Raw genomic sequence first — 23,955 nt, 5'->3', positions numbered from 1 at the left:
TTTCTGTTAAGAACATTTAACATTTCAAGCCATTTTAATCTTAAACCAGTTTATATCTAGGGCTGTCAATCTGTTATAATTTTACTTGAAGGGACGATTCAACGAAAAAAATTGTAATTCTGTCATTATTTTCTCACCCCCAAGTTGTTCCAAACCTGTATAAATGTTTTTCTTCTGGTGAAAACAAAGGAAGATATTTTGAAGAGTATGGGTAACAAAACAGTTGATTGGCCCCATTGACTTCCACAGTGTGTTACAATCACCAGCTGCAGTGGCCAGGATATCCACCATAGGGCACTTCTATCTAGACCATTGTCATTCCACCATGAACTACATTTCCCAGAATCCTTTACCCGGACTCATTATCTCTTATTAGTTTCAGCTGTTTCTCAAACAAAGCAAAGACGGAGGAATTGAATCAAGTGAAATTATATATCCTCGTTGCCTTTAGCGGCACGTCAAAGCGTTGTCAATTAATGATGACTCTACACTGCTGGATTTAGCTTGCAACTTGTGATTCTTGAATATTAGAGATAATTATTTATAGTCTAATCGTTTCAACCTCCACAAAATACCATATTTGTCCTTATTTTTTCATATTACTAGTTATTATTAGCAATGAATTATTCCCAGTTATTAAATGCTTTTTGTTGTATAGTATTAAAGTAAAACATCTTTGATATAATTCTGCAACTGTCCTACTACGGTTGTTGTAATTTGACATACATTTGTGTCTTGTACATGTAAACAATAATAATTATTACTATTAATATAATATTAGGCTAATTAATAAACTGTGGCAAGATGTGAATGGGGAGGAGAATTTATATGTGCATCATGTTTAGTCGGTAAAACACTTCCACAAAGGATACACCTGGGTATCCTCGCTCAGGAAGCCTCTTCACTCCTTGATCCTTACGGTGCAGTTAAAAGGCTTGTTCGACTTCACCCAGCGATGCGCAGACCAATCGGCGGCAGACTTGAATCAGTGCATGCCGGTTAGAAATGTTGTCCGACTTGAGACAGCGCCGACGGCACGTGACTGTGACGTATGTCATCAAAGTACCGCGATAGTGATTCGAGAGCAGCCGGTTGATGCAGCCAGTGAAGATTCTCAAGGAGGACTGCAGGAGGCTGCTCGAGCTCTGATGACGACACAGCTGATCCACGATTGGACGGATTCACTGCATGACAGTGATCACGTGTTTGTCGTGTTTATTCTAAAACCTTATGTTATGCTAATGCTCACAAATCATTTATTTATAACAGTAAAACCTCTTTTCATAGCTTGGATGCCAGCCGAACTTAGCCCCGTCCACAACATATTTAGGTTGGGCAGGTCGGTCTGGCCTTGATAGAGGAGTAATTATCACCGAACAGAAACTGTTCGGAACAATGAAATCACCAGTGTGACACAAACAAGACTTTGCACAGAGTGGCTGAGTGAACCAGGTATTTAAATGTGAAACAGCTGAAACTAATCAGCGATAATGAGTCCATTCAAAGGCTTCTGGGAATTGTAGTTTACGGTGGAATGACTGGTCTGTGGAAGATCAAGCTGGTGATTGTATAAGTATGGATAAAAATATCATCTTTTGTGTTGCAGAATAAAAAATACATCATACAGGTTTGGAACAACTTGAGGTTGAGTAAATGATGACAATTCAAGTTGTTGGGTGAACAATCCCTTTAATCCATCAATACATTTTACAATAGTAGAATAATTTTTCAAACAAAAGCTGTGTTTACATTGACAGTGAATGAAATGTTGGAGTCACCATGACGTTTGTCTCTAGCAGATAGAGCTACTTGGCTGTGGTATCCAGCTATATCACACAGCACATCGCTGCCTGTACTCTCATTGGTAGTTACCACATCTTAATGCTGCTCATTTGCATAAAGTTGCATAATGTACTTTTGGTCAACAATAGTCCATGTCACTCATGTTGCCAGAATTAATCACCAGCTTTCAATGAAAATAAATGACATCCCGTAGGTTTGACACAACAAAACCCAGCCAATGGGAACACAACTGCTGTTGTGGTCCTCATTGCTGTAATACATTTAAAATCTGCATGGTATGAAATCTGCACGCACACACACACACATCTTTGTGTGGACTCTCCATGGACGTAATGGTTTACCGTGTACCGTACAAACTGTACATTTTATCCCCCTACACTGCCCCTAAACCTACCCATCGGAAACATTCTGCATTTTTACTTTCTCAAAAAAAGTCATCCAATTTATAAGCTTTTTGAAAAGTGGGGACATTTGGTCCCCACAATGTAGGTGATCTCAGGTTTTACTATCCTTATGGGGACATTTGGTCCCCACAATGTAAACAAGAACACACAAATTCATGGCATAGTTTGTTATTAATTATTTGTATTTGTTTTTATGTAAATCATACAGTCATATTTGTTCATTGTAAAAAAAACCAATTACATTTATTCAGTTAAAAATTATTAATATGCTTTTTATGAGTTTGAAAGAAATTGGATTTATTGATGATAAATATATAAACCTGGATATTGTGTATTTAAAATACATTCAGTTTATTTACAGATAGCTTACTTGTTTCTTACTTTTTTCATTTATGACTGACAAATATGCACCACATTAAGTTTGTTTATGTTAAATCTGTGGATGGAAATTTGATATGCAGTTTAAAAATGTATATATTTTATATTTAGACCGAAAGGATGTTGCATAAACTATGTTGAGTAGATGGACAACTTTGGCCACTGTTTTTTCTGCCTCATATTTAAGAGGCTGTGTCAAGTTAAAAACATTTTAATTTAAAATGCTTCCCAAAAGTTCCTGCATTCTTTTCCATTCAGTTGTGCTACATCTAGAAGCGAACAGGTCAGGGAGCACAAATCATTTCTTTTTCTGAAACTGGCTCCACTAATATAAACCACAGAATTAAATATATTATAATAATATTTCAAACATTATTTCATTATTGCGCCTTTTTTATTCCAACCAGGTATCAGTTTCTGCTTGCAAAATTCTTGATGTTTGGAAGCAAGACTAGTCCAATGCCATCTGTTGGTAATAATCCACTTGTCAAACATGTGTTTTATTCTAAGAAGACCAGAGATTAATTTCACTGTGATTCTGTGCATCCCCAGAGTGTTAAAAAGCCTGGTTAGCTCTTAAATTCATAATTTACAGCGGTTCAGGCCATTGGTCCAGTGTCCATGCAAACTATGATAACAAACATGAACACGTGCAAACTACGCATGCAACATGAGGGGACATTGGGTAGGATTAAAGAATGTAGAATATGGCATTATGTGCTTTATAAGTACAACCAATATTCTAGTAATATGTATGCTAATAAGAAACTAGTTCATAGTAAGAATTGGACCTTAAAGCCACGTTTCCACTGCAATTACCCAGAACAATTTGTCCCAGGATTTTTTTTCCCAGACCTGTTGCTGTCTGCATTTTCATTGTGGTCTAAACTACCATAAAGATTAGGCTTAGTCCGGTAAAGTAGGACTGTGCATGACTTTCCAGTTCCGGCTGGATTTCGTCCTCCACATATAAGCTTAATAAAGCCTGAATCTTGTCGTCGGTCATATTTTTTAAATTCCAGTGTTGATTTGAATAGCAAACAATTCTTACTGCACGCACTACAACCAACTTTTAAAAGTGGTGGTTTAAATAAAATGCTGCATGGAGTCTAACAATCAAAATGCTGCATGAACTCAACCAATCAACATGTTCGGTACCACCCACGAAAGTTCCTGAACTTATAAAAAGTACTGCCTCACAAGCAGGGACTTTCTGAGGGGGAATTTTTTTTCCCAGAACTTCATTTAGACCTTGGTACCTGCAGTCCGAACACACCGAGTACCACCCCAAGGTCCTTAGTTCATGGGAAAAGTTCCTGTAGTGGAAAGCTTCATTTATTTATAATTTGTCTTTTCCATACAAGAAAAGTAAATTGTGATCATGCTTTCTAACTAGATTTTCTGTCAATTCCAGTCTGACCACCAGACAGATCTATTATAGTTTTAGAAGACTTTAATGAGTCACGTGGACTACTTTTATGATGATTTTATTGTGCTTTTTTGGTCCCTTTAAGGAATGTCATTTCACTCATGGCTATCTTTAAAACACCTCTCGCAGTTGCAGAAACAAAGATTTTACCAATTAGCATTTGGCTAATTGTGTTGCACATTCTCCCATTCATAAGTAATATGAGTGCACTTTCTTTGCATATCTAAAGTCATTGGTTTGACTACCCTCACAGGGGCCGGCTCAGATAATCAGCTAAACTTCTCTTTTTGTTTTCCAAAGAAGGAAGAAAGAAAGCCATACGTATTTGGTAAAACATGATGGTGAGTAAATAATAATAGAAATTTTCATTTCATTTTGGGGTAACTATCCCTTTATGTGCTTTCCAGCTGAGGACTCTGGCTTTCTGGTTTATGGCACTCTGGGGGTTTCCTGTTGTGCTGAAGGTCAATACACAGCTGACGCTTGAGAACGAGGGAGGGATAAATCAAAGTGTGGTTATGAAGGGTAATCAAGGAAGGGAAGCAGGAAGAGCTGCGTTACTACGGCTGCCATGATCGGTATTTGACAGCTAAAGTGGCTTGAGTGGGTATCCTTATAAGAAAATGAATTACACAGGAAACATTACAGCACCTGCTCTTACAGTAGTGCTTTTGCACTTTGACTTTGTAACAAATCTCTCCTTATATTTCTCCATGTGAAATCCATGTGAGAAATCACAGGTGCCTCGTCCACCATTACTCTAGTACATAAGGGAATTATTTTATTTATATATAAAAAAATATATATTCTTTGGACTTCCTTCCAAAGATATCGTGAGGGATATACATCAGCTAAAAATCATATCAAGTCCAAAATAATTGATGTAATAATAAAGCAAACCTTAAAAGAGGCCCATAATCCTTGCACAGTGGCAGTAGTTGAGAGCTCATATCCGGGGGGGGGGAAAATCACTCTGAAAGAAAGGAAACAGAAGAAAAACTATTTTTTATATAAGCTATTCAAAGGTTTCAATAAAAAAGATAATCAGGGAAGATGTTAGCTTTATGATCCTCCACTTCATTTGCACACATTATTCAAAGATAGGCTATGCATCTTTACATCCCGTCACTGTTAAAATTCACTTCAAAATTACGTAACACTGATTAAACATGTACTTTTCTCAAGCAGAAAGTGTTACAGTGGAATTTTCTACTGTTCAAAGCCAAGTCAGATGTTACTATATCTACCATACTTGTGTGAAAAATAAGATGGAAAACTGTCTTGGCTGAGAGTTTGCATTTCCATCTAAATTATTCAGCATAATACATTTTGAGTGATATGAAACTTTGCTGACATACAAACCACACGTATGTGTATGTGGGCTCGAACAGAACATTCAGTTTTTTTCAAATTCTCAGCATAGATGTGAATAAAAAAAAAACACCACAAATAATCAAACATCAGTTTTTAAAGATAACAATACTCTGTTGTAATTCTGGATATGACATTTGAACTAACAGTTAACAGATTTTCAACAGATTTTAAGTATGTATAACTATTTTCATAATGTATTTTGTGTGGCATTGGTTGCTAAAGATGCCATTACAACACCAACTCACATCAAATGAAATGGATCATATCAGACAAGTCAATCAGCAAAGAAAAGGAGCGTATCAGGTTCAGAGAGGGAGAAGAGAGGTTAAACAAACTCCACAAACCCAACACATTATAATACACCACATTACGTTTCAGACAGAAACCATGTGGAACTCAAAAATGATGGATCTGCCATGAAGAGAAGAATGTTCCTCAGGCTTGCACACACTTTTCTGTCTACTTATGTTTCTCTTGGCAAAGCTCAGCATGGCCATCTTGTTTTTCACAAGGAGCCTCTGTCCACGCATATATAGTTGAACTTTATAAGCACAGTAGACAAAAGTGGCAGAAGCACATTTCACCGGCTGGAAGACCCTCCATCCTCTGTCAGTTCTAGCTTTGGCGCAGTGAATGAAACTAAGCATATCCGCAGTCACAGAACCGGAGCCTTGAAAGGCTCTGAGGCCACTTAGCTCATGACTTCAGAGTGAACTTGACGGCTGGAAATATATTCCAAACTTACAGTCTCTCTGCTCACCTACCTACTATAGATAATGGGGAATTGTCAGTGGTTTCTGGTTTCAGTAGCTTGTGATTTTTGTTAAATGTTAAATGTAAAAGAAAATCTCTATGGGTAAAATGCTCAACACAGCCTCAGCTATGGGTTGCCAGGTCTGTGCAACAAAAGTAGCCTAATGGCCATTTTAAAGTAGCAATGCGATTTTCTCATCGGCCTGCTGAATTCTTCACTGAATTTATATGTCTGAGTGGTGTTTTGGGGGTGTTGGAGCACTAAAATCAACTCTCTGCATCTAATCTTGTAAGACGAATTAGACACATCACAGCAATTAGACAGGTTGGAAGCAGCTACAGAGCAGCTTTCTGAACTGACATGAAAGCAAAGTCCAAAAAGGGGAAACACTACCATTAAGACTCCCTGTGCTACAATTACAATCTCTTCGAAACCTGGCTCATGAGGCGCAGTGAGGTGCATGCCTCAAGAGAGAGTCCAGCAGGGTCCTTCCCACAGCGAGCATCGTAATGAATGCATTCAGCTCCCTTGAGAGTTGAACACGCTCTGGACAAACACTAGAATCGTATCTCTCCAAAAAGAATCAAGCAATAGCAGAGCCTCCTACTGCGAATGCATCACCATGAGTAGTGTTGTCAAAAACAGAGACCGGAATACCTACCAATTCGGTACTGAAATTTTAAAAACAGGAGTGTCACGATTGGATTCTAAGGTCACGGTTCGATATTCGATTCTCATTTTTTTAAAGCACTGGTTGCTATGCCATTTTTAGACTAGACTTTTTTTGCAATATAACATCCTTTGTTCGCAATGTACCACACTACATTGTCAAATAAAATAAAAATGTATTAACACCATAATGTAACTATAATTATCTTCAGTCATTTGAAAACTTAAGCAAAATAACCCAGCAATCAGCAGTCAAAGGCAACTAAATGTGCGCTGCTCAGACCTTCAATACATTTCTCCTCCATTATTGTACATGGAGGGAATCACTGTAGGTGTGAGATACTTTCTACTAGGGATTTTGAAGCGTGGTTCTAGCACGCTAATTAAATGCCTAAATACGCATTGGCCCTCAATTATGAAAATTCAGTGCGTACATCAAATTTCCAGCGTACACCTGGCGTACATCCAAACACACGTTGACTTGGGCTGCGTCCGAAAACCTAGGCTGCTGACTCGTTGCCTCGCTGCCTCATCAGACAATGACTTGTAAGGCAGCGTTTTGTGCATGAAGGCATCTCATGAAACTAATTTCGGACAGACTTCTAAGGCAGTGTAACAGTTTAATGATCTACAGCATTTAATGATCTAGAAATTACTTCAGAAGTGTAATATGCTGGTAAAAATCGTACATTTACACACAAACTGACCCGCAAACGCAACTTCTGGACGCCATCTTTTTTTCCCAGCAGAACTGTCAATGAATGGAAAGCACAGGATTGTGGGATATCAAAGGCAGCGAAGGACACATGTACGCTGCCTTCAAACATCGATCAGATGAAGGTATCTCAGGAGACAGGAAGTGAAGCAAACATTAGATTCGGACGCAGCTTGATGCCTTCCTGCCTTCAAATGTGTCCTCCGAAAGCAGCGTTTTCCAGGTTTCGGACGCAGACTTTGAGATTCATCAATATGGGCGTTGGCGTAAGGCTCAAATCCTACGCCAGCTCCGGAGGTGGTGTGCGCACGTTTTGAGTTAGTGCGAAAATGCGCAAAAAAACTATTCCTAACACCACAAAACGCACTGACAAAGATATGCTATATTATGACCCACTGTAAAAAACCAACAACAACAACATGGCAATTATAAACTCGTAAACACCTCTGACTGGCCATTGTGTTCATGCGCCCATCGGATGTGTCTGTGATTGGCCACAATGATTAACGCACGGGAGCGTTTGAAAGCACACAGAACATATTTACAACATGTTTTCGAAGCACTGATCATTGTAGCCAATCACAGACATATATGATGAGCGCAATGGCCAGTCAGATGTTTACAATTCCGCTCAACAGCACTCAAAGCGTCACATTTTTTTAATTTGGTATTGGACTTGGTATTGCGGTCTGTAGCCTACTTTTGATAACACTAACCATGAGTGCCTCCAACTCCCTCAAGAGTTGAAAGTGCTTCATGCAAATGATAGATCAGAGAACAAAGCTTCTTATAAAAGCAACGAAGTAAGTGCATCGAGCTCCCTTGAAAGTCAACACACGCTCCAACAGAGTCTCATCTTGCACACGCATACAAACAAGCATCTCCTGAAGACAAAAAAGCTGATGAACTCAGACGGCTTTTTATACTCATGGGCTCTCTGTGTGTGACACCATGGACTGCCAGCTGCCAATAATTATAGCTGTTTGTTTAGATGTGATGCTGATGCCGTTCCCTACTAGCCTAGAAATCTAGACCCACCCTAGCGGCAGCAAATCTAAGCCCGTGATTGTCGTCTAGCAACTCTAAATACCCTTCTGAGCTGTAATCCCCAACTCTTGCCGGGCCAATCACATTGTATATTGAGTCGGTGGGCGGGGCTTAACATAATGACGATGGTCGAGTTGCGTTTGTGTGCTTCTAGTAAACACAGAAGCTGGCGAACGGCGGTCTTTCGAATCAGCTTTGATCACGACTCTGGAAGACTTGGAGTTAAGCTTTTATCTGAGAAAAGAACAAAGAACGGCACTGAAGTCATTCTTAAAAAGGAAAGATGTGTTCTGAGTTTTGCCGACCGGATACGGCGAATGTTTAATCTATCAACGAGCTCCGTTTCACCTTCGTTGCTCTGGTCTGTGTAGCGCTATCCTATCGCGTGCAGAGGGAGTTTGAAAGACAACCGTTTATCCCGCCCCTCGGATTGAGCCCTGTCTATGGTGGGTTTCCAGACCAAACATCTTGATGTGGGTCTGGCTTGTCAGGCTAGATCCCTACAGTGCCAATACCAAGACCCAGCATCAAAGTTCCACTTCGAAAGGGAACTATGTAAAAATGAATCCTGCGAACCAGCCAGATGAAATGATGATGCAGACTTCTCACATTCCAGTGTTTCTCCAAAAGCGGATGACTTCTTTTTCCCTTTGGTCCAACTGATACAGTACATCAGTATGGCCGCTGTTCTGGGAGAAAGCAGAAAAAACACTTTCATTATGGTGCATGGCAGGCCCATAAAAATGCACTGTTGCTGTAAGTAAAACATCGTACTCCATGAAGCATATACCAAGCACAGAAATCACTCCTGAGGGCAGCATTGAAAGGTTTGGAAGAGGATTAATCAGTGCCTGAGTGGGTGCTGTAGAAAACACCCCAAAAGAATTGAAACATTCTCAGTTTAGTCCTAAAACTCCCCCTCTATATTTAAAGATAGCCAGGCAGTGCTTAAATATAAAATAAGAACCTCACTTCTAGAAAAAAATAATACAAATATTTTTCAAGTTCCAGTGCAGAGAGAAGCAGGGTTTTTCGGACATAATTTATTGTATTTCATCAGGCGTACAGAGGATTTGAGCTGTAAACTGCACTTTCCCTGCATTTATTTTCTATTTTACAGCCATTACAAACACATTTGTGTGATTTGTAATCTCAGCAGGCTGCCGTGAGGACATTTCAGCTGAACTTATTCATGACACTCTTGGAAGATGGTTTCAGGGCAAAGGTTAAATCAACAAGGCACCATTCCAATCCTTCTTGAAGAAAAACTGCACATCTGATTAAGTGAGCTACATCTCAGTAGAGGAAGTGGTGATATGAAAACTTCCAAAATGAACACGGATAATCTAAATGATAAGCAATTTAGAATTATTCATATTTTTGAAATGAGGTCTCCAGATAAAGCGCGATGAGACCCACACCAAAGTCCTTTTTTAGTCCACTCTACAGCCACTTTGGGCAACACCGGTCAGCTATTTCCAGTAATACAAGTACAGCTCCGATTTACTTGAAAGGGGAAGAATAAATCAATGAAACCAGCCATCAATGTTACATTCCAATTAAAATGAGGATTAAAATCTGATAACAATAGTATCATAAATTGTACTTCTTTCACATCAAATTATGCCACTGTTCCATCAAATTCACAGGCACATTCAAGAGTAAACAAACAGGCGATGCCTCTATGAAAAATTAGATCTTGTAACGACATCCTACAGGCACCATACTGAGTGTTATGATTATCTCTCATTCATATCATAATGACTCTGCCCACACTGTTCATTAAACACCTTAAAATTGTAACTGTCAGCTTTATCATTACAGATTACCAGTATAAAGTCCCTAACGTCAATCCATCAATTAACATCCCATGATGATGTATCCAGAAATGAAGAAACTCTTAAAGAAAGTTTTCTTGTGGTGCTGATGAAGTGCTGATGTCCCCTCTCTGTCCCGGACCGGTTTCAGGCATAACTCAGAAACACAAACTCATCTGAAATGAGGCGGCATTAAGAGGGCAATTTGGCAATTCATTTCAGATGGCGGAGTGACCGCAATTATTTGTTTTTGGATGCTATCGAGGACGTATATTTTGAAAAAGGATGTGAGAGGGCAAATGTTCTGCCAGCACATGACTGATATATGCCTTGTGGATTTCCTTTACACTCATTCAGAGCTTTTCCTCAATGGATAATGACAAGCATATGTCCTAAGGATCCTTCGAACTGCGTGAACACACACACAGGAATCGGTTTAAATTATGAATAGACCGCATGATCAAACATACTAAAGCACCATCATAAATGAACAGCAAACTTCCTTTTAGGCTTCAAAAAACCCATTTGAAAGTTCATACATTTTATTGACAATTGACTATAAGCTTCAACGCCAAATTTACTAAGGCCGTTTTGTAAATCATGTTATGGCCTGCATTAAGGGTTTTCTTATTATTTCTGATCTGGCCACTAGAGTCGAACAATTTTGCCAAACGCTATAAAGAAAAGAAACAACCAAGCCAACGCTTAAGGATAAAGCAGACACAATTGTACATTATACTCAATTCCTGTTTTATACGCCATACATAATGGAGCCCTGAGAGTTTCCAGCAAATATTTGTTCTAAAAATCCATCTGCATGTACTCACCCACACCCAAAATGGATGACTTGTTTTTGGGCCCTAATCTACATTAACAGGACTGTACAGCCAAAAAAATTAGGTCATTGCTCTCACTGCAAAAGATGATATAAGCAGCCAGTTAGCTACTGCTTACATTACAAATGACCACAAGCAGCAAAGTGGGGCGTGCAATGTTGATGGAGATGAAACTGTGTTGGAAAAGGTCCATGATGAATGAACGGCAGAAGGAAAACCTCCAGTTTCCATTTAAGGTCCATTTCCGTTCAGATATGTTCGGGATGTCTGTGTTTCTGGCTGCTACTGAGCTGAGAAGAACTGTAAAAAGCAAGGTCATTCACTTTTGCACTAAATTATTTCAGCTACATTATATTATGCATCTTACTGTAAAAGAATATGGATTTAGGAATGGCAATCAAGGTTGCACACTCACTGTTACTCACGTACTGTATTCCTTAGAGATTTCTATGAATCACAGTTACGCGCCATTATGTAATGAACATATTTGAAGTGTAACGTGTAATGTAATGAACATATTTCATGGATCATGCTGGTGAACGTTGTAATGAAAACATATGTGACCTTCTGCACTCTGACATTCTGCCTTGGTCAAACAAGAATCGGCAATGTCGCTGGGTAATCACCATTAATAAAAAATAATAGCTGCAAATTGCAAATTTCCTGCCAAGCTAGCCACCCCCTTGAGAAGTACTTGGGCCTGTATGTATGATTTGTCTCTACTTACGTCTGTAAAATCTGACATTTTTATACAATATTGAAGTTTATTTTAAGAAAATTTCAAAACCACTATATAAGGAAATAAGAGTTGTAAGCTATTTTCTGTAAATGTGCAAGACTTTTGATTCATTAGCCACATAAACAATAAAACTATTTGCACCGCAAACTGCAGTGTATTTGTAATTACAACAGTATGTTAAGAAATATTACTTTGTAATATCTAGAAGCATAATTTTATTTGTGTAATGAAAATTTCTGTCAATCAGTCTTATTAATTGAATGAATAATTATCAACAGTTACCCATTTTTATTTATTCTATAGTTTAGGTGAGAGTTTATATCTAGCAAAACGTTGTGTTTTTCTCTAAATAACCATTCATTGTCTTACAATATAAATTATGGCTACAGCAGTTATATAATAATTTAATCCTGACACACTGCTTTCCATTTATCGGTAAAGTGTGTAATTTAAATTAAATTCCCAAAATTATATTTTTTAAACAAGTTTGCTGAAAATCTTTATAGTTAACAAAAAATGGTGATTTACTAAAATAAGAATGTGTCAAGCTGCAAACGAGTGAAGTGATCAAATCCAAGATGATGAGCAGATGTTTTAAGGTTTTGTTCTGGCGGTGGCACCTGGAGCAGATATATGAAGTGTTCCCACAATGAAGAGTGAACAAAGAGGAGAATGCTTTGAATTTAAAAGAGTCACTGAATTAGCAGTGAGCCATTGTTAGCAGGGCCACAGGTTAGTCCCAGGGCTCCAGTTAGGAGGGGCGGAGGTGGATTTTACAAGCACAGGCCGAAGAGCCGCAGTGGGATTGCCCTCACCAGCTGCCTGCTTTACAAGGCAAACTTCAAAGATAAGGCCTTGCCTTACCCCCTTCCAGTCCCTGCCACACCACCAACTACACGCCTTCTTTGGGTTACACAGTGTGAGTAAAGCAACATGTCTCATGGTTCATTTGTAATGACTTATTCTGAGTGACACACTCCAGTGTGTGAGAAAATGCCTGTTCACTAATGGGGGTTTTGGAAAACCTGTCACACATGATGATGGTAGGGGTCCACAGAGCAAATTGCAAAGGACCCCATTCCTAAAATATACTGTAAATGCAGCCATATATTGCCATGCATAAAGAAGACTGATTTGTACTGTGTGAGAAAAAGCCTGAGATAAAGACAAGTTTTTAGTTTTATATTATTACTATACTGAAGCCAAAGCAAAGTTTTAAAATATTTTTTGGAAAATATTGACTTTGTATTAACTAATATTTTATTCTACTCACAATTACAGTAATGTTAGATGTATAATCATGAAAATAAACTTTTTTTAATTAATTAATAATTCAAGTTATTATTTTTATAATATTGTTCCAGAACAGTTTTATAACACATAATTATTTTCTTCATTTATATTATATTGTATTATATTATATTATAGATACAGGTTCTGTAGGGTAATGATCTGTCAGAAAAGCTCTAAAGGGCACAGAATTCCAGAATTTTCTAAACGGTTCACTTTTTCCACCTCAAAACCCCACTGACCTGCTTTGCCGTCTGAATTCTTTGGCTTCCGAGGAACGGGACGATTACGGCATGGAATTTCAGTGAAGACTGACTTCATTTCTCCTCCTGAAATAGAGGGGTTGGAAGTCAGAGGCAAGGCCACAGCAAGGCAATTACCAGTCAGCAGTGGAGAGATGAGTTTGACGCCAAATTATGTCTTCCATTTCTACTGAGGGGTTGAGCTTATGTGACCTGCTCTAAATAGCATTGCCCCACTTCAGAGAAACCACCCCAGTCTATACATCTGACTGATGAGATCACAATTCATTACTAATTAGACCTCTTGCGTGACACGTAAAGTGATATGCATGTTAAAATGAGCCAGCTGATAGGGTCTCTCCTTCCTTCCTTCCCTCTCTCTCTCTTTCTCCCTCCACCCCTAATTCCATCTCCTCTTACACTAAATGAGCCAGCTGTGGAGGCCCTGTCCTGTCAGGCGTGGTTGCTGCCTGCTGGCCTGTCCCCAACTACGGCTAGACAGCGGAGTCCCCCGATAGTTGACTGGACGTACGTCCGGCAGACATCCATAACGACTGTCTGCAGTCCAGAGCAAAGGATTAGAGATGGATTTTGACAGTTTTCCAACCCATGCCAGAAGAGTTCAACTACACAGGGCACAAGAAGAAGGGCACTTAATGCTAAGATGACGTTTTACCACAGATGTTTCAGAGAAAGTAATGATAATCAGATGTAGGGAAAAACAAACTACCGATCTGTTCTGATTTATAGACGTCAAGTTTCAGCACACACAGCATTAATGCAATGGGCTTTTGCAAGCTTGTATGTAGTTGACTTGTAAGTCTAATAATTCCCATTTTATCTAAATAAGACTTCATATACAAATGTATTCAAGATTTTAAAAAATCAATCTATGCCCACCCAATATTTATTAAGAATCAGTGTATAGTTAAATTATAGAGTGAAGACTAAGTAAGCAGTTTTATATTTGATTATTTAATTTCTTTCTTGACTAGCTACTGTTAAATAGACCTAAAGTAGCTGAAAAATAAAGCACTGTGTGTCATATTGTTTGTAATTTGCATTTTGTGTGTGTGTGTGTGTGCTTATTTTTAAAAACAAAGATACAATTAAAAATATTATAATTATAAAATTACACTTAAAAAAATTATAAATTACTCATATCATGAAATAAGATTTTGGTCATCCCAACCTGTTGAAAAGTGAAAGGTTAGTGAATGATAACATGATTGATAATGTAATCTCTGAAAGGATGTTCATACTGTAGTTATTATAGCAATAAGAGGAGGGAATGGTCAAAAACCAGGGCAGGAACAAGTGAGGTCAAGTGAATTTTTAGTAAAAAAAATAAAACGATGATTAATAAGTTCTGTTGTCATATTATTTATAATATCTGTTTTTGTTTTTTTGTTTGTTTGTTTTTTGTTTCGTTTTTTACATTGTGGTATCGATTTAGTATCGGTATCAAGGTATTTTAGTCTGGTATCGTATCGAAGTCATAATTTTGGTATCGTGACAACACTACTATCAACGCCGAAATGAATCTGCAGCAGTCGGGTGGTAGAGGTCAGTGCTCTTTAAGTTGTTTATGTTTATTGTTATTGTAATATTTTGTGCTTTGAGACATGAGGTATTTTAACACCGTTTCTTGTGACGCTTTTGTATGCTCCTTGCTGTGTGTGTTCATGTGTTTTGAAGGCGGCCTGGCTTTGGAGAGCACTTTGAAAGGAGTTTGGGATCAGCTTTCAAAACTAGTACGCTATTGCTAGCCTCTCCGGTAATTTACTTACTTGACCTTTAACTTTCAGTTAAAACTCATTTATGCTAATGCTCAATCCCTTTACTGTGCAATTGCTAACTTAGTATGCATATTAAAATCCATCTTATTATTTTAGAATAGCCCAAGCATGTTCTGTTTTTTCAAATTGTCAAAATGTACAACAGGAATAACCAGAACCCTTTTGTAAGTGCATTAGGAACCTATAATGGTTGGAAAATGTTTAGATCAATAACATACATATTTTGCCATTTTTTGACAGAAATGCCAAATTAAAATGTCAGTGTGCCCATAACTGTCATACAGCTTGTCAAACAACCAATCCACCTATCGCCTCCACTCAACCATTATGAGCATCATTATGTGCTTTACAGTGAAAACTCCCCAGCCCAGAGCACTTCCTGTTTAATCAGCACTAGAGCTGCTAGTAGACAATCTCCATGCGCAAGAACCAATATTATGAATGATTATTACTATTATTATGAATGTTGCATAATATCCTGTGATATTACCCCTCAGCAACTGTGCAATAATTTGTCAGGCCTCCTGTGACTGTGGTGCCAAAGGCAAAAGGATCTGGGCTAATGTCCACAGAATGAACGCTGTATTTAGGTTCAGATTGGATTGATTCATGAGCATCTGGCCCTGACGATTCCTGTTTTTGACAAAGAGTGAGAGGGCGTAGACAAAAAAAAGGAGAGTTAATGGACTGAATTGAAAATTCAGTGTGAAGGAACTAAAAAATGTAATATACTGAAAGAAACAAACCAATCTATCACACTGATTAATCTTCTGTGGAAGCACTTCAGGGTCACGTTTTTAAAAAAAACAAATGTGGAGTGAAAGAGACAGAGACAGAGACAGAGAGAGAGAGAGAGAGAGAGAGAGAGAGAGAGAGAGAGAGAGAGAGAGAGAGAGAGAGAGAGAGAGAGAGAGAGAGAGAGAGAGAGAGAGAGATCCCGTTTTCTCTCATTCCTCCCACTTGCTCACTGGATTTCACATCTAGGGTGGTTGAAGGGAGAGCAAACCCCAGCCACGCCCCCTGACTATAAATCCAAGGCATAAGGAAACACTCAGCCGAAATCACACGTGGAACTGAAGGATCTGGAGCTCACAAACCCATTCACACACACACACACACACACATGCGCGAACGTACAGAGTCTGGGAGGCGGCTTGGCATGCTGTTAGCCCAAATAACTGATGACAGTGGAGAGAAGAGCATTTCTTATGAATGAGTGAGTCAGAAGTGACTCAGTCAAGCATCGCTGGATTGGTTGGATCCCTCAAGCAAAACAGGTTACAGGAGCTTGGACCCAAACAACACCACAGTGTGTCCTGGTGCTGGTGTGTATGATTAGAAACAGGGAGTTAATTCTTGTGTTTTTGTAGACAAGAAACATTCTGCCCTCTGGTGCGAGGTTAAAAAGCAAAGTTCAGGGGTCCTGTAAGGTGCTGAGCATGTCTTTTGCGATGGTGCGACCAACCCCAGGTCATTTCTTGTGCTCTGAGATCAGCATGCATTCCGAGGATGACGACAACGGCAGCGAGGGTTCTGGATCTGAAGACAAGTCCTTCCGTGTGGCCAGCCACAACTATGGGGCCTTTAAGTTGGGCGCTCCCAAAAAGAGGTATACCTGCCGACCGGTAGCGGTTCCTACTGAGATCCGGCCACAGATCGTTGAGGTAAGGCAGCGGAACACGGCAAATGCCCGAGAACGGGATCGCACGAACAGTGTGAACACTGCGTTCACCGCTCTGAGGACGCTGATACCCACCGAACCAGCCGACAGGAAACTGTCTAAGATTGAGACATTGAGGTTGGCCTCCAGCTACATCTCGCACCTGGGGAATGTCTTGCTTGTTGGTGAGGAGTGTGGAGACGGTCAGCCCTGTCTCAGGAGTCCTGGAGGCTTGTACCATCACCACCACAATCTCCCGAAGAGCTCGACACCCAGCCCGGACTCAGAAAACTCACAGCCCAGACAGATCTGCACCTTCTGCCTCAGTAACCAGAGACGGCTGGTGAGTAGCATGATGGAACGTAACTGTCAAAATGTATGAGTTTCCTCTATTTGCAGTCTTTTAGCCCTGATGGAGACCTGTGCGCAGAAATAAAAAACAGTTTTTTTTCAGTTCCACTTTCAAATCATTTAATTTCTATTAAAGTGTTACCTTAAAAATACCTTTCTTCTTATCCAGGCAAATGTTGATTTGCTCCAGAATAGCCATACAAAATGTATAAGCAGTTAGTTAGAGGATAAAATATAGAAAAGTCAAACCCTAGGAAATGTGGTGTTAAATAAGTTAGTATTTTGTGTCAGGTTCCAGGTTAGAGCTCACTGTGTTGCTATTCAGTCATGCAATTCAGAAATGTATCTGAGATTTAAAGAGATAGCCAATAATTTACTCTCTCGTGTCACTCGAAACCTGTATAACTTTCTTCTGTGAACAGACAATTGTTTTTGTCCAAATTGGATTCCATTGACTTTTATTCTATGGACAAAAAAACACATCCTCTTTGCGTTCTACAAAAGAAAGTCATGGAAAAGAAAGTCAGGTTTGGAACAACATGAGGGAGAGTATATGATGACAGAATGTTCTTTTTTTGGGTGAACTATCTCTTTAAAGTGCCATTTATCATAATGATATAGTGACTGATACAATGAAATGTTCTGAGTGTGCAATTGACAGATACGCCGATATTTATGCATAGCTTTTTGAGCTTACATTAGCATAATTTCTTGATGTCATCAGATCATAAATATAATTTGGCAAAAACCCTTAATATGCATGGTCTGATTTCAACCACATTAATTAACATTTAGCGCATTCTAAACGAAAGTGTTTACATGACCCGCTGTAATGAAAACAAATGATTCATTTGGCTCTAGACAAACCTTTCATAGAGAGGTACACAAAAATGACATGCACACACTCAGCACGGGCCGCTATGCGTCTGCTGTGTTTGTGCAGTGCACTAGAAACATCTGGTCCATTCCCCTGACAAACTGAACGTCTTCCTGCACAGTTCATGTATGTCCTGAGTTCCACCAAAGCCTTCAACACCCTCATTATCATTACGAGGACTAATCCTGAACAGACTCTTTAAACACTACAGTTTAATGAAAACACTCTAGATTCATCCTTTCATCTAGTATTTCATATGCTGTTACTGAAATAATATGGTCGTATTTGATGGCCCATAGAGGATTATTTATTTATTAATAAAAATGTCATCGGCCGCAACCAATTAATAAGGGCTGATGAACTCAAACTTGCAATTTGTCAGTGTTTAACTTTTAAAAGACTTTGTTTTATCAGCTGAAAGCACTTAATTGCTTTCTGGTACAAGTTAAATTTAAGATTTCATTCTTTTGTTTTTTTCATATGTACACCTATAGTTCCATAGGTAAGGCCCCGTCATAAACGCCAAAACCAACAAAACACCAAAAAATTATAATACTAATGCAAATAAATACAAAGAAATGGCAAGCAACATTTCATTAAACAAGAAATTTTGATGTAGAAAGAGTAAAAAAAGTATTTTCTTTTAACATTCCAATATTTGTGATAACGCTGCTTGTTAAAAAACTGCAACTAACAGCTGTATAACTAGCATTATCATGCATATATGTGTGTGTGTGTGTGTGTGTGTGTGTGTGTGTGTGTGTGTGTGTGTGTGTGTGTGTGTGTGTGTGTGTGTGTGTGTGTGTGTGTGTGTGTGTGTGTGTGTGTGTGTGTGTGTCCTGTAAATCCCTACGTCATGGGGACAAAATGTCCCCACAAAGATGGCAATATCCGAAATCCTTGTCCTTGTGGGGACATTTTTAGGTCCCCATGAGGAAAACATCTTATAAATCACACAGAAGGAGTTTTTTTGAGAAAGTAAAAATGCAGAATGTTTCCTGTGATGGGTAGGTTTAGGGGCAGTGTAGGGGGATAGGATGTACAGTTTGTACAGTATGAAATCCATTACGCCTATGGAAAGTCCCCATAAAACATGGAAACACGACATGTGTGTGTGTGTGTGGGGGTGGGGGGGGGGGGGGGGGTTGGCTTAAAATATCAATATGTTAAGCCACTATTTGTGGCAATAGCAAACAATACATTGGATGGGACAAAATTATCGATTTTTCTTTTATGCCAAAAATCATTAAGATATTAAATACAGATTATGTTCCAGAAGATATTTTGTTAATTTTTTTACTGTAAATATATTGACAATTTATCAGTAGTAATATGCATTGCTAAGGACTTAATTTGGACAATTTTAAAGGCGATTTTCTCAAAATTTTGATTTTTTTGCACCCTCAGATTCCAGGTCTCGGCCAAATATTATCCTACCCTAACAAACCGTACATCAATGCAAAGCTTATTTATTCAGCTTTCAAACTATGTATAAATCTATTTTTTTTAAATTACTGGTTTTGTGTGTGTGTGTGTGTGTGTGTGTGTGTGTGTGTGTGTGTGTGTGTGTGTGTGTGTGTGTGTGTGTGTGTGTGTGTGTGTGTGTGTGTGCATGTAAAATGCATGATTTTGTTTTTAAAGGTTTAAGACTTTAGTTTAATGCAAGTACCCTAAATAGGTAAGTAGTTTTAAACAAGTAAATTGAATTAAATGTTTATACAATAATGTAATTTCACCCAGAAGAAAATTATTATTGATAGTTTTTCATTATTTCTATCCTTACCATTTATATGCTTCTACCAATACAATATATGCACTACTGAGTGAGCAGATTTCTATGTATTCACATAAAGGAGTCACCAACCACCACACATGCATGATGCATCCCACAATCCAATGGCACCTCAGCACACACACACAGCATTGCCTACTGATTAATATGGACCAGGTGGATTAGTGACCTGTGCCTAAAGATGACGTTATGGCAAAACCCCCAACACTCCGAAGCGATCAGATTCCCTAAATGAGATCTATCTTTGAGATGGTCCTGATTACGGCTCAGACCTGTTGGTAATGACGGTCAGAGTTCAACTGCTCATCAGTGTCCTAATGTGTTTAAAAATCTAATGAGATAATTGTTTGTATGTGTCTGTAAAATGAATGGACGTACAAGATGTATAAAGACCCTTTAACCTACAAGCTAGTCATTCTCAAGGTCTCATCACTTTGTTTTCTTTTCTTTCAGAACAAAGACAGAGAAAGAAAAACTGCGTTAAGGAGTTAATGATGAGGATAAGAGAGCGTAAAAGAGCGTTCCCATCACATCTGTCTGAGGAAGCGCGCCCGAGCAAACTGCACATTTAGTGTAAATTTGCTGTAAATAATGTTTAATTAAACGTAACTCTGCTTAACTTTCTGGTGGACGGCATTATAACGGACAGCTACACTGCATTTCTGCATTTCCATATTTAGAAGCTAAAAACTATGTGACTTTAATCCTAACCTCTTTACTTTTGGGTTTTATATAGAGGTGATATACTTTTATACAAATGTGATGGGGACAAAATACTGTTGAATAACACTATGAAGATGATTTGTACAAAACACAAAAGAGGAACTTGCTGGTTTTGTCTATGGTGTCTATATTTTGTATGCACTACACTGAACTTTATACGTATTGTTAACCCCTAAGGGTTAACAGTATGCTGATGTAAAAACAAGCAAACAAAAAAAGGGTTTTCTGCTATTACCACATTCCTACAGTACGAGCAAACACCAATGTCGATTGTTTTTTAAAACCTGTAACATAATTGTTGTAATTATTATTTATTTATGCCAATTAAACATTAAAAACGTTGTTTAAACCAAAGTATGTATATGTCAAGGCTGCAAAATATTAAGTGTGAGAGCTTAAATAAAATCAGACAGGTTGTGAGAGGCTTGGAGGAGTAACAGAGAGAAAGAGATTGAAAGATGAACATGACCGGGAGGCAGGATAAGTCTGGTTCTGCAGCCTAGATGAGATCTGCAGGTAGATTGCTGCCGGCAGACAGTGTCCTCTACTTTACCTCTAACCACAGGCTCTCAAACACATTCATATATACACACACCTGCACACACAGGCAGGCTGGGACATCCCCTGAAGTACAAAAGTCTTAGTAAATGCCTGTCCTGGGTCATCAGCATTACCTTGCTGGACACGTCATCCTCAATAAACCCGTCTTCAGCGTGATGTCTCCGATTTCTTTCGAATATTCAGATCTAATATGACTTCTGACCTGAAAGGTTGAATAATAATCTTACACTGTTTGTTAATAGGCCTGAGGAGATCTTGCACCCTGACTAAGCCTGGTTTCTCCCAAGGTTTATTTTTCTCCATTATGCCACCTGATGGAGTTTTGGTTCCTTGCCACTGTCGCCTTTGGCTTGGCTTGCTCAGTTGGGGACACTAAAATTTAAAAAAATATCCAAATAAATTACTAAACTAAATTAAATATATCAACTAAATTACTGATCTGCCCACATTGTCGCTATATGATAATTGAAATGAGCTGATGACATCACCATTTACTGCAGCTGTACGGCCGAATCAAATTCTGTTGCATTATTTTCCTGTTAACACTGAGAAGCTGCTTTGAAACAATCAGCATGCAAACCTTTAAACCCTGTATAACCTTTATACCTTGTAGGTTTTAATTTCTCATTCAATCTATTAACCATTTACTGTTAAATTACAGTTGTAATCATATTAGCTGTGAAAGACCATTTGAATAAAAAGGCAATGATGAAGCTCAGATAATGCATCCGTCAATATGAACAGCATTTCAATTGCAGAAATAGATTAACAAATGCAGTGTTAAAACCAGCAGTGTTTAAAAAAAAACTTTCAAAACCAACAGCCGCTTTGCAGACTTAGTGAGAGATAATTGTAATATATTTTAATACATCATGTGACACTGAAGACTGGAGTAATGATGCGGAAAATTCAGCTTTAACATTACTAAATTATATTTTAAAATGCATTCAAAAAGAAAACAGTAATTTTAAATTAGGATAATATTTCACAGTGTTAGTGTTTTTTTGTATTTTTTAATTGCAGCCTTGGTGAGCTTTAGTCTTTTTTCATTAATATTTTTTTTCTTTAATATTGAGTATTATATTAATCCTAAAGTGTATAAAACATTTTATACTATAAATTAGATTTTTTTTAAAAGATCTAAAACAGTGACAACTAAATAAATGTTCATGTTTGTCAAAACTGTGACAAACTCTGTAGTGCTAGACACTATCCCTAGACCGTCAGCATTGTTGTCGGTCTGGTCTCAGTAAAGTCTCCCACACTCAGTGGATCCCTCTGTTCAGCTCAATATAGAGTCTGTGAACTGTAACCAGTCTAGTGCTCTCAGATCATTTAACTCACTCCTTCCCTCTCCATCTGCTTCTGTTATCCAACATCAACAGCGCTTCATCATGCCCCTGTGGCTGGAGACGGCACTGTAGAGACTTGTTTCCACGGCAACAGAACTGGTCCACTAATACCATTTTCTGCATGGAAATTGGTCCAAAAACATAGTCCAAAAACTAAGGTTAAGAGATCGAAAGCTGAATGGTACGGAAAATGGGACCCAGAAAAAAGATTCCCAGACAATGCACAAATTGGAAAGATTTATACCTTAAATGCAAAAAAAACAACAACAAAAAACAGTGTTTCCTAAAAGAATTGTAAAAGTAATAAACACTGACCTGTACACTGGATGTCATTGATATGATGTCAAAGAAAGAGTCGGACCTGTAATTAAAGACATCAGAAAAGTATTAGAAACTTTCCACTTGCGACGAACTCCAGCAAATTACAAAAATGTGTATGACCTAAAACTGATCTGAATGATTTCATCTTAAGCACAATACAAAACCTTGAATAACTCTGGAAGGGGAATAAAACGTGCCCTAAATATCCTAACCAGCCGCACCTGCATACTGAGAAGGAAAGGGTTTGAATATCCCCGTTTCATTCCTTTGGTAATGGGTTTGGATTCACCATGTTTTTTATGGTCCAAATGAAAATCCAGTAGATTCAAAGGATCCTGTGAAACTTCTCAATGTGTGTCAATTCAAATACTTAGCCTGCTTTGGTATTTGTTCGAGCATTTGGATTGGACGTGCATAAAGATGTTTTTATACCATTCAGCTGACTTTTTGTTTGCATTATATCTATTTTGTTTTCTGTCAGAATGTTTATGTCTACCCATATCTCAAGCTTCTGGTAAAGCTTTTACAGATCCAGCAGGGAGTCTTATGAATACCACAGGACAGGAAGCAGCAGTAAAGCAACGGTGGAATGACAGGTGTCCAAAGAGGCTGGCTGGCGCGCTCCAGCAATCTCTAACTCCCGTCCCTGCAACACACACCTGTGGGAGGGAGAAAACTCCTTTTCTGTGACTTGAGTTTCTGCCAGCTCCCCCTGTGTCAACATTTCTACAGTCAGAAAACACGATCCAGTCCACTTATACCCGTTTTTAGCTAAATGTTTCCTGCTGGAGAGCCTAATATTGAGCTGCTCTTGTTGAAAAGGGCTTGCTAATTTGTTCTCTCATTGCAGGGTTACATAAAATCAGCAGAGCATGACTAATGTGGCAAGATTTCATATGCCTTTATTTTTTTAAATGAGCTCTCAAATGATATCAATAATTGTTTCCGTGTTTGAGAAATACGCATACAAAAAATACACATGGCCCCCAAAGTGACGATTATAAACACTTTAAAGTAACAAA

The 23,955-nt window shown here is 38.5% G+C and overlaps 1 protein-coding gene and 1 long non-coding RNA gene across 2 annotated transcripts; one reads left to right on the top strand and one right to left on the bottom strand.

The window, feature by feature from the left end:
• Positions 1–13,497: 13,497 nt before the first annotated feature.
• Positions 13,498–16,562, bottom strand: LOC137083675 (uncharacterized). The gene is made up of 4 exons (XR_010906571.1): positions 16,434–16,562; positions 15,787–15,929; positions 13,918–14,123; positions 13,498–13,584 (listed from the first exon to the last, which is right to left on the bottom strand). It is a non-coding gene; the product is annotated as an uncharacterized lncRNA (long non-coding RNA).
• On the top strand, positions 16,298–21,164 carry scxb (scleraxis bHLH transcription factor b). The gene is made up of 2 exons (XM_067449618.1): positions 16,298–17,299; positions 20,430–21,164. The coding sequence occupies exons 1-2, from the start codon at positions 16,736–16,738 to the stop codon at positions 20,466–20,468; spliced, it is 603 nt and encodes a 200-aa protein (XP_067305719.1). The 5' UTR covers positions 16,298–16,735; the 3' UTR covers positions 20,469–21,164.
• The last annotated feature ends 2,791 nt before the right edge of the window (positions 21,165–23,955 follow it).

This window comes from Pseudorasbora parva, chromosome 7 (genome assembly GCF_024679245.1).
Source record: "Pseudorasbora parva isolate DD20220531a chromosome 7, ASM2467924v1, whole genome shotgun sequence".
Lineage (NCBI taxonomy): Eukaryota > Metazoa > Chordata > Actinopteri > Cypriniformes > Gobionidae > Pseudorasbora > Pseudorasbora parva.
This window is presented reverse-complemented; position numbering and strand designations above follow the sequence as displayed.